The following is a 10,276-nucleotide window of genomic DNA, read 5'->3' as shown; positions in this document are numbered from 1 at the left end:
CCACCGGCATTGCCTTCTCTCCAGCAGTTTGTCCCAAATGCAGCCTCCTGGGCCCGCTTCTGCAGTTGTTTTTTGTTTGTTTTTTGAGACAAAGTCTTGCTCTGTCACCCAGGCTGGAGTGCAGTGGCAAGATCTCAGCTCACTGCAACCTCTGCCTCCCAGGTGCAAGTGATTCTCCTGCCTCAGCCTCCGGAGTAGCTGGGATTACAGGCATGTGCCACCGCGCACAGCTAATTTTTGTGTTTTTAGTAGAGACGGGGTTTCACCATGTTGGCCAGGCTGGTCTCGAACTCATGAGCTCAAGTGATCCGCCCGCCTTGGCCTCCCAAAGTGCTGGGATTACAGGCGTGAGCCACCGCGCCCAGCCCGCTCCTGCAGTTTGAGGTGCCCCTCAGCCACCGGGCTGTGCAGGGCCCACACGGGCCGCCACGTGGGTGTGTTCACCTCAGAAGGTGCTGGGCTTTCCTGGAATAAACTAAAGCGCATGGTGCATTTTCAAATAGGATTATTATTACTGTTGTTCTCCATAGAGCTAATTCATGCTCGCTGACTTCCTTGACTATCTCAGTGGAGTTTCTCTTCTAAGATCTGGAGGATGTGAGGTGGGATGGGTTGGGAGTGGGCATAGCACCTCCCAAAGGTCCCACCCCTCCTACCCACGCCCCCAAATTTGCTCACACCTGCTTCCTTCCAGATCCAGCAGGGGTGCGGAAGGGACGAGGTACGTGGCCACTGCTGCACGGACTGGGAACCCAGAGCGGTGGGCTCCGGGATCCCTTTCCCGGCGGTTTCCGGGCCGGGGCGGGGCGCTACCCCAGCCGCGCAGTGCGCGAAACCGGCGTGCGCTAGGACCGCGGCGCGCCGCCCTCCGCCGTTATATGAGGCCCCGCTCCGGCCCCACGCGGAACCCGCGGCTGCGAGCTTTCGCTGGCGCCCGACCCGAGGCCGGACTCGAGGCCAGCCCCGAGGCCAGTCCCGCCGCTGCGCAGCCGAAGCCAGTGCGGGGCCTGAGAGGGACGCGCGCCCCGGGGCCCCCGCCGCGGGCACCATGGGCGCTGCCCACTCCGCGTCTGAGGAGGTGCGGGAGCTCGAGGGCAAGACCGGCTGTGAGTACCCGCGGGGGGCGGCGCGGGGACCGGGGCGGGACCTCCGAACGGCCACTGTTGGGGGCCTCGGCCCGCCGCCGCGCTGTGTGACCTTGGGCCAGTGGCGGGCCCTCTCTGCGCCTCAGTCTCCTCCTCTTTCAAATGGGTCCCCGCCGGCCACCTCGCGGGCTGCGGCGAGGAGCTCCGCGGCGATGCTCAGTGCGGCAGCCGCTCAGCCTCAGACTGGCCTGGGAACTCCCTGGCCGGGGGACTGCGGACCGGGGAGGGAGCGGGGCCCAGGCTTCCCAAGCGCAGGGCAGGTGCCTCGGGCCGGGCGGGCAAGTCCCTCAGGCAGCCCCGCTGGCGCGCGCGCCCCGCACCTGAGAGTCGTTTGCATTCGTGAGCGCAAGAGCGGAAAGTTTTGAAGTCGGCGGACCTGAGTGGGAACCGGTCTCCGACGCTCCCCGGCCGGGTGACCTTAGTCGGGAGAGCCGGCGCCCCGCGCCTGCTTTCGTCCTCGCATCTGTAAAATGGGTTCAGGCAGCCTCATCCCCGCGGGTGGCTGGGAGACTTTAGCGAGGCAGCGGCCGCAGAGCACTTTGTCCGGAGCCCAGCGTCCTGCCCTGAGTTCGCTTAGTCTCCCGGGACCAGCAAAGGCTGCGCGTTCCTCATCGGCCCGGAGGCGGGGCACCCTGGGAGGCCGGGCGCCTTGGGAGGCCGGGCCAAGCTGCCCGCAGGGAAATGGCGGAGAAAGCACTTGTCTGCCCGAGTTCAGCCGGGCTGGGGACTTGGCCCTGGGTCCTAAACTCGGCATGGCCAGTTCTGCCTCCGGCTGTGGACCAGGGTGCGGACTGGAGACCGCGGGGGCCGGGTGTGTGGGCAAACCAGCTTTGGCGAGGGACAGACCGGCTGTGAACCCTGCCAGTTCCACTTCCTGGCTGTGTGACCTTGGTCTAGTCACTTTACCTCTCTGATTCTCAGCTTTCCTTCTCTGTTGTAAGAGTTCTGCTACTACCTGGTAGACGCTCAGGAAATGGGAGCTGCAGATATTTTGGGAAAGAGCTAGCTCCTGGCACCTGCTTCAAGTGCAGAGAACCAGCGTCCAGTATTGATCACCAAGAGAGGGTGGCCCAGCTGTTTGTGTGTCAGCTGAAAAGCAACCCCTCTTGACCCCCAATCTAAATACCCCTTTCCAGGAGAACTGGATGAAAATTGCAGAAAACCATTAATAACTGGTGTGTGTATGCACGCACTTATACATCTATATCTGTATCTCTGTGTGTGTGGAGATATAGAATTATATTCAACTAGAGAAGTAAAAGGTGTGGCTCAGCATATATAATATGGTACCCTTTTTTCTGTTTTTTAAAAAAGGATCCTTTGAGCTGGAGCTGCAAAGTAAAAAGAAATAGAAAATGTAAAAGGAGGGGAAAATAAGAGTATACATTTGTAATTGCTATATTTGCAGACTGGAAGAATCCACCAGAAAGTACGAATGGATGCTTGGTGGCGGTTGTGGGGGGAGTGGAAGGAATGAAGGGAGAGTGAGCTTTTTCTCTGTAAACGTTTTTATATGTTCATTTTGAACTATGTTGAATATTTTACTTGCTCAAAAAGTTTCATGCACTTCAATCTGAAGACTAATATGAGAGAGAAAGGAGGGATTCCTCTAGCTCTTACTTGCTTGGGTCTCCCCTGGTTTTGTTATTTCTCACGTGCCCTCTCCTCGCCTCCCACTGCTTTGAATCTGGATGAGTGTCGATGGGCATTCTCTGTGGCTGGGATCCCCGCTGGAAGGGTGGGCTCTCCGGAATTCCTCCTGGTTGTCGGTTTGACAGGGAGGAGGGGCTGCAGAGCATGCTGGGAGTCTTGTCAGTTTCCTGGGTCCAGCCTCCCACGGGGATGACAGATGCTGTGTTCCTGCTCTGTAACCTTCCTAGATGTAGCTGCAGCGGCTTCCCTTCTTGCTTCCCAGAGCTCAGATTTCATAATCCAAGGGAGATGGAGAGGGTTGGAGAGGAGGTTCTGAGGTTAGACCGGAGTAGGCAGGTGGAACTTCAGGTAGGTGGAAAGTTGCCCCCAGTCCTCCGAAAGGGACTGCGTAATTTGGTCACTTTTACCCACTTAGCAAATATTTATAGACCAGGGACTGGGGATTTATAGATGGCTCGGAGAGGCTGCTCTTCCTGGAGGGGGACACACAGTAAACAAAACGCCCCATAGGTGTTAAACTGTGAACGAGGCATAGCAGGGTGGCATGAGAATGGAGCTTTAGGATGGATCCGGAGGGCCTCCCTGAAGAGGTGATAATGGAACAGAAATCCAAGTAAGAATGAGCCAGGGGTGTGCAAATCAGTGGAAAGGGCATCTCAGGCCGAGGGGACGTCGAATGCAGAGGCCCTGTGGCAGGGACAAGCCAGCAACAGTAAATGAGAATGCATGAGATGAGGACACAGCTGTCGTCAGGGCTCAGGCTGTGGCAGGAGCCTGGCTTCAGGGGCCTTGCCAGGTACCTTGGGCAAGTCACTTATGCTCTCTGAGCATCAGTTTTATCTACTAGAGAATGGGCACACTCATAGTACCTCCCTTGAAGTTGTTGCAAAGGATTGAGTTAATATACATGAAGTAGTTAGACCAGACACATATACATGTTTGTTGTTGACCATGCTTTAAACACTCTTGTATGTCCTGGTCACTCCGAGCCACAGCTGAGAGTTGAGTCTTGGTCCCACCTCTCTGAGCTGCATGACCTTGGGCAAGTCATCTTACCTCTCTGAGCCTCAGTACCCCCACCTGGATCCTGAAGTCATTGTGTGGATTCAATAAGGTTACATACATATGTATGCGAGGCGATTGGCTTGGCATGGGAACGGCAGCTCCCAGAGACCCAGTGGGTCAGGCAGGGCCCTTCCTCCAAGGCCATTCCCTTGAGAATCTTCCCTGAGAAAAAGGGAGAAGAGCCTCAGGGTAAGGTGGCCAGAGGACAGACTGAGCCCACAGGGCTGCTGACTCCCCCGCCTCCCTGAGGACCAAGATGACCCCTGACTTCCTGGGGAGGAATCAGCTTGGTCCCTTTCTGAGAACACCATCCAGAAAGGACCAGAAGGTCAGGCTGAGGCTGGTGATAATGAACATAATTCCCCAAGCACCTGCTGAGCATCAGGCTCCATGCTGCTGCTCTCTGCATAACACTCTTTTTATAGTAATGATCCCCCAGGAGGGCAGTGTTAGGGCCATTTTACAGGTGAGGAAACTGAGGCTTAGAGAGGTAAACCAGCTTGCCTGCAGTCCCACAGCTGCTAAGTGAGGAATTGGAGATCATAGGATCCCCAAGTCTACTTTCTTTTTTTACAATTTTTTTTAGTTTTTAGTTTTTGAGGCAGGGTCTTGCGCTCTCACCCAGGCTGGAGTGCAAGGGGCATGATCAAGCTCACCGCAACCTCAAACTCCTGGGCTCCAGCAATCCTCCCACCTCAGCCTTCCCAGTAGCTACGACTGCAGGTGTGCGCCACCACACCAGCTAATTTTAAATTTTTTTGTAGAGACAGGGGTCTTGCCATGTTGATCAGACTAGTCTCAAATTCCTGGCCTCAAAGTGATCCTCCCACTTCAGCCTCTTGAAAGCGCTGGAGTTACAGGCATGAGCCACCATGCCTGGCCCCGAGACTGCTTTCTTACTGCCAGCATGCTTTCACTGTGTGTAGCTGCCACATGAATTTCTAGAAACCAAGAAGGGGTAGGAAAAGACTGCCTGTATTTTTTCTCACCTTCAGGCCTTTGCACAAAAGCTGTTCCTGTGCCTGGAGCACTGTTTTCATTTGAGGTGCACAATTAGGTGTTTACTTATGGGAGCCTTTCTCTGTCTCCACCCAGGGTAAGGTCTAGGCCAGGCGCGGTGGCTCACGCCTATAATCCCAGCACTTTGGGAGGCCGAGGCAGGTGGATCATGAGGTAAGGAGTTCAAGACCAGCCTGGTCAAGATAGTGAAACCCTGTCTCTATTAAAACTACAAAAATTAGCTGTGCGCGGTGGCAGACGCCTGTAATCCCAGCTACTCGGGAGGCTGAGGTAGGAGAATCGCTTGAACCTGGGTGGCGGAGGTTGCGGTGAGCTGAGATCATGCCACTGTACTCCAGCCTGGGCAACAGAGTGAACTCCGTCTCACAAAAAACAAAAACAAGAAAAAACAAACTCAAACCTTTCCTCTTAACCTGTCTCTCTCTCCCTCTCTCTCTTTTTTTTTTTGAGGTGAAGTTTCACTCTTGTTGCCCAAGCTGGAGTGCAGTGGTGCGATCTCAGCTCACTGAAACCTCTGCCTCCTGGGTTCAAGTAATTCTCCTGCCTCAGCCTCGTGAGTAGCTGGGATTACAGGTGCCCGCCACCATGCCTGGCTAATTTTTGTATTTTTAATAGAGACAGGGTTTCACCATGTTGGCCAGGCCGGTCTGAAACTCCTAACCTTAAGTGATCCGCCTGCCTCTGCCTCCCAAAGTGCTGGGATTACAAGTGTGAGCCACCGCACACAGCTTTAACCCTGTCTCTTTATGAAACAAATGCTCATTATTCAGGGGTTGGCTTACCTGCTGCTCCCATCCAGAAAGCCATCTCTCCATCCACCCTTTAATGGTTAAACACCCATCCTCAGGGCTCCTGGAGCTCCTTCCTTCTCTCCCGCAATAGCAGGCATCACACCATGTTATACTTGTCAACTCCGTCACCTGCCACCCCTCCGAAACTTGGAACTCCCTAGAGCAGAAAGAACGTGTCTTGTCCACCTCTGTGTGCACTTGGCGGTTCAGTGAGAACACAAGAGGCTCACCTTAAAGGGGCGCAGTCCCTGGGGACTTTAAACTCACGGTGTATTATTGTTGAGGAACAGGCAGCTACTGGAAAACCCGGTGCCACCCTCACCAGCTGTCCTCGGCTGCCAGCCCTCCCAGCATCTCCAGTTCCCTCCCTTCGCGATGAACTCTTTTGGCATCAGCACTGAGCCAGCCCCACCAAAAATACGCCTGAGCAGCAGCTCGCCACACAGGGCATCGTCAGGTCTGCGTGCCCACCTTCCTTCTCCCTGCCTGTTAGAGTCTCACTGATTGATTTAAACCAGAAACGAGTATTCCCAGGAATCTTTTCTGAGCCAAGAAAGCTCACATCTAGATTGTTAAGATTCATATGAAAAGCCCGAGCGAAGGCGTCCCAGGGGTGTGTTTGAGCTCACCTTCCCCACGCACCCTTGGTGACAGGAGCCGAGTGGTGTCTGGTGTGTGGACCAAGGTACAAAGGGGGCCCTGACCGAGAGAAGGGCTTCTTGGGAATTATTCACCTGAGTCAGTTGTCCTTCACCACCTTGAACTGGCCTGGAGGTGGCCCCACTTCCTGTCCGCCCCATTCGTGTCTGCTCCTGGAGTTGGAAAGGAAATAATAAGACAGAGGATTCTGGGAAAGGTGGAGGGTCTGTTTTTTCCTTCAGGCTCCAAAACAGCTCTTCAGGCATGTCTGTGTTGACGCCAAGAAGCTGCCAGAAGGAAAAGGAAAGAAAAAAAAAAAATCTCCAGACCTAGAGTTCAGACCTCATGATGGTAAGAGCTAATGTTTCTTGGGCGCGTGGCGTCTGCCAAATGTTCAGCTGAGCCAGGCAGCGTATCCGCAGTAGCTGATGGAATCCTCCCAGGAACACAGTTGGTTTCCCATTTTACAGATGCAGACATTGAGGCTCAAGAGAGGAGGTGACTGCCCAAGGCCACAGGCATCATAATGAGAAGTAGAGTCGCAGGCTGGTGCAGTGGCTCATGCTTGTAATCCCAGCACTTTGGGAGGCCAAGGCAGGAGGTTCACCTGAGCCCAGGAGTTGGTGCCACTGCACTCCAGCTTGGGTGACAGTGTGAGACTGTCTCCAAAAAAAAAAAAAGTAGAGTCGGATTCCATTCCTGGTCTAATCTCATTTGGAGAAGGAACTAGAGATGGCAGGGAGGACTGGTGTGGCCAAGTGTGGCTGGTGGAGGTGGCGCTGGTTTTTCCACTGCGTTCTCACCCCTGGGCAATACTTCTTGGTTCTAAAGTCTTTAAGTGGCCCCAGACCGTGGCCTTGGCTCATTCACCATTTGCCATATTCTGCTACCAGGGTGGACCAGATGCTGTCCCTGCCCTCCAGAAGCTCAGGGGTTCGAGGGGGGACAGGGGAGCACCCCAACAACTGTAGCGTAGCGGGAGGAAGGGTCTGATGGGCCAGGGTGGATCAGCCAGCTCCACACTGTTCTGTCGTCCACCAAAGCTTGGTAAGCTGAACAGCCAACCAGCCAAAGTCACCCGTGCCTTTTCTCTTCCTCTGGGCTAGGTTGTGGCTTTTCCCCTGGGATCTTCAGGGAGTCCATGAACCCCATGAAATAGGATATGGAATTGTCTGAGTGCCTCTGGGGAGGGCCCTCTGCCCTTATCAGAGTCTCTAAACAGTGAAGTGTTTTCTACTGTATGCAAATCATGCCTCAGTAAGAAAATGATTCAAACAATTACTTTTATTGATTGTTTAAAATTAATTTGTTTTTGAGATGGCCCTGCTCTGTTGCCCAGGCTGGAGCATAGTGGTGCAATCACAGTTCACTGCGGCCTCTAACTCCCAGGCTCAAGTGATCCTCCCACCTCAGGCTCCCTCCTCAGACAGTGGCTCCTCAGCAGAGCAGGAATGAATGTGTCCGTGAAACCGGGGGTTGGGGGGTGGGGGAGGACCAGTCCTGTATGCTGAGCTCTGGGGCAGGGGCAGTGGGGGGACCCTGGCCCGGAGTCATCCACAGAGTGGTCCAGATCATGGGACCCCCAGCCTCTGGAACCCTTTCTGCCTTGATTGGGTGGGGGCTTCCAGGCCTCCCCTGCCCTCCTCTCTGGGGGCTCACAGGGGAAACTTGCAGGAGAAGGCCCGCTGTGGAAGCTTCTCAAAGGGCTGGGGATCAGCCAAAGGCACCTGCCTGCTCTAGCCCATGCTGGTATTTTTCATTCTGTTCACCTGGGCCCCATCATCTCACCGTTTGCAGCAGCCACAGAGCGGGACCCTGGAGGCTGGCATTCCATGTGCACTGAGCTCGGCGCTGGAGCCGTCCTGTGCCACTTTGCTCAGATGTCTCATCCAGGCTGTGTCCTCTGAGCCACCAGTCTGGCTCCTTAAAAAACGCAGCCAGCTGTGAATGAGGCGACAGCTGCTCTTTCTTGAGCACTTGTCAATCATCTGATCTGCTGAAAAGCCCTTTGAGGGTGGGACTATTGCTGCCAATTTACAGATGGGCAAACTGAGGTTTGGACACAGGAAATGACTGCCCAAGGTCACTTAGTTGCCGAGTAGGGAACCCAGACTCAAAACCAGACCTTCTAGTGGGATTTGCAAGTGCCGGGAGAAACCGCCTCTCCCGCATGCTGGGAACCCCACATGCTCTGGACTGAGACTCTGAGAGTCGGCACATCTGTATGATCTGGGGGAGGCCATGCTGTTACCCCACAACCTCCTCATTAGAGTTCCACACATTGTTTACCGAGTCGGCAAGGGGAGAACTGAACCTTGAGGCAGATAGGATTGGTTCTGGGTGATGTGGAAAGTTCTAGAATCTAGGTGGGCTGCCCCCAGGGAGAACAAGCTCAGTAGTGGGCAGTGGGAGGTGAGTGGGGACCGCGGCTGGGAGGAAGAGGCAGGAGGGTGCCGCCCCCTCTGTTTCCTAGGGTCTCACTGGGTGGCTCAGGTCTGTTTCAGAAGAATTTGTGTTTTCTCTATGCAAGCCACTGGCAGTCCTCTCCAAGACGTCCTCGCTCTGCAGATTGGTGGTAATTAGATCCCCGCTGCATCTTTCTTTCTTGCCTCCCCTGCCGCCACCCTGGCAGGATATTTTTTTGTGAGTTAATGGTCTCCAGAATGCACCGTGGAAATTTAATCAACGCTCAGACACGCCATACGGCCCAGTAATACAAACAGAATAACCTGGGTGCTGATGATGCTTTTCCCTTTGCAAAGCACTTTAGGATCTGTTATCTCAAGCTGGGGGAATGAGGTGTTTTCAGCTCAGAAGGGCCCATGGTTCTGGGAAGAAAAGTCAGGGCCTCTTTTGTTCTTTTGTCCATGCTGGTGTGACTGTACAGGGTGAGGGCCTGGGCACCCCTGGTCCTGCCAGCCTTCCTGTTGCCTGCTCCAGCTTAATTATTAATTTATAAAACCAGAAGGTCGAGTGGGTGATTTCCGCTGGTGGTGGTGGCCACGGAGCACTAGGACAAAAAGGCTCTTTGTCGTCCCAGCGGTGTGACCTTTGCAGACCGGCACTCTGTCAGGAGCAAGCCTTCCGTTCTTGGCACTGCTCCCTGGCAGGTTAGTGGAGGTCTCAGGGCCCAGGTGCCTCCAGGAGGGGAGGGCAGGTGGCCAGACCGGAGACAGCAGTTCCCAAAGGGGGGCTGTAGAGGCCAGCTTGCCCCATGTGCTGAGGTTGGAAGAGGGTTCCCTAAGCCCCTCCTGAGCACCTATGCCAGGATCCCAATGATCAGAGAACCCTGAGCAAATACCCAGCACTTTGCAGGCCTTACCCACCTGGTAGTTCTAAGGTGGTCCCCTGTCTTGCCCTTGCCTGCATTCCCCCAAGGACCTCAGCCAGAGTCCCACTGTGGCACACAGGTGGCTTCTCACCACCTGTCCTTTTCCAGCAGATAGATGTGGGTTTATATCATGGTATTGCCTCTTACTGTCTAGGCAAAGCACTTTGCCTCCCTGAGCCTCAGTTTCCTCATCTGTAAAATGACAGCAAAAATAGAACCTGTGTCACCAAATGTTGCGAGGATTAAGTTAGAATTTGGGCAAAGCTCTTGACCCGTCCTCAGTGCTTGTGAGTTACTGGCAGTTACTAATCATTTCAACTGGGAACATTTCAGGAGCTGGCTATGTATCTCCTTTTAAAGGGTATGCTATAAATTTTTTTAGTAATTCATTTCATTTTTTATATGTCTGCTATCTTGGACATGCCTAAACTTAATCACCATCTCTGCCTTTGTGCTCATAATTGGGGACCTTAATGTACTTTAATTTGTATCACTCCATAGTATTTAAGAACCTACATATTCATTATTATTCAATGCAGACACTATTAATTCTTGCAACCACTCTTCCTTATGGATATAGTTTTCTTATTTAATGCATGTTTCTGTAGATTTTTCAGTGAAGCTCTGTGAGT

The 10,276-nt window shown here is 53.9% G+C and overlaps 1 protein-coding gene and 1 long non-coding RNA gene across 5 annotated transcripts in view; one reads left to right on the top strand and one right to left on the bottom strand.

Annotated features, from left to right (window-relative positions):
- The first annotated feature begins 734 nt into the window (after positions 1 to 734).
- TESC (tescalcin) overlaps positions 735 to 10,276 on the top strand; it is a 60,503-nt gene continuing 50,961 nt past the window's right edge. Inside the window, exon 1 of one of the 4 annotated variants that reach the window (XM_002823825.2) lies at positions 735 to 1,106. In XM_002823825.2, the coding sequence (XP_002823871.1) occupies positions 1,049 to 1,106 (58 nt within the window). In that variant the 5' untranslated portion in view covers positions 735 to 1,048. Of the gene's footprint in view, positions 1,107 to 8,507; positions 8,889 to 10,276 lie in introns of those variants that run through there. The other 3 variants (XM_002823824.4, XM_054527669.2, XM_054527668.1) reach the window with 3 other exon arrangements.
- Positions 2,600 to 6,810, bottom strand: LOC129049243 (uncharacterized). The gene is made up of 4 exons (XR_008512177.1): positions 6,656 to 6,810; positions 6,304 to 6,486; positions 5,666 to 5,831; positions 2,600 to 4,025 (listed from the first exon to the last, which is right to left on the bottom strand). It is a non-coding gene; the product is annotated as an uncharacterized LOC129049243 (long non-coding RNA).

The sequence above is a fragment of the Pongo abelii genome, chromosome 10, assembly GCF_028885655.2.
Source record: "Pongo abelii isolate AG06213 chromosome 10, NHGRI_mPonAbe1-v2.0_pri, whole genome shotgun sequence".
Lineage (NCBI taxonomy): Eukaryota > Metazoa > Chordata > Mammalia > Primates > Hominidae > Pongo > Pongo abelii.
The sequence above is the reverse complement of the archived record's forward strand: the minus strand, read 5'-3'. Positions and strand labels throughout refer to the sequence as shown.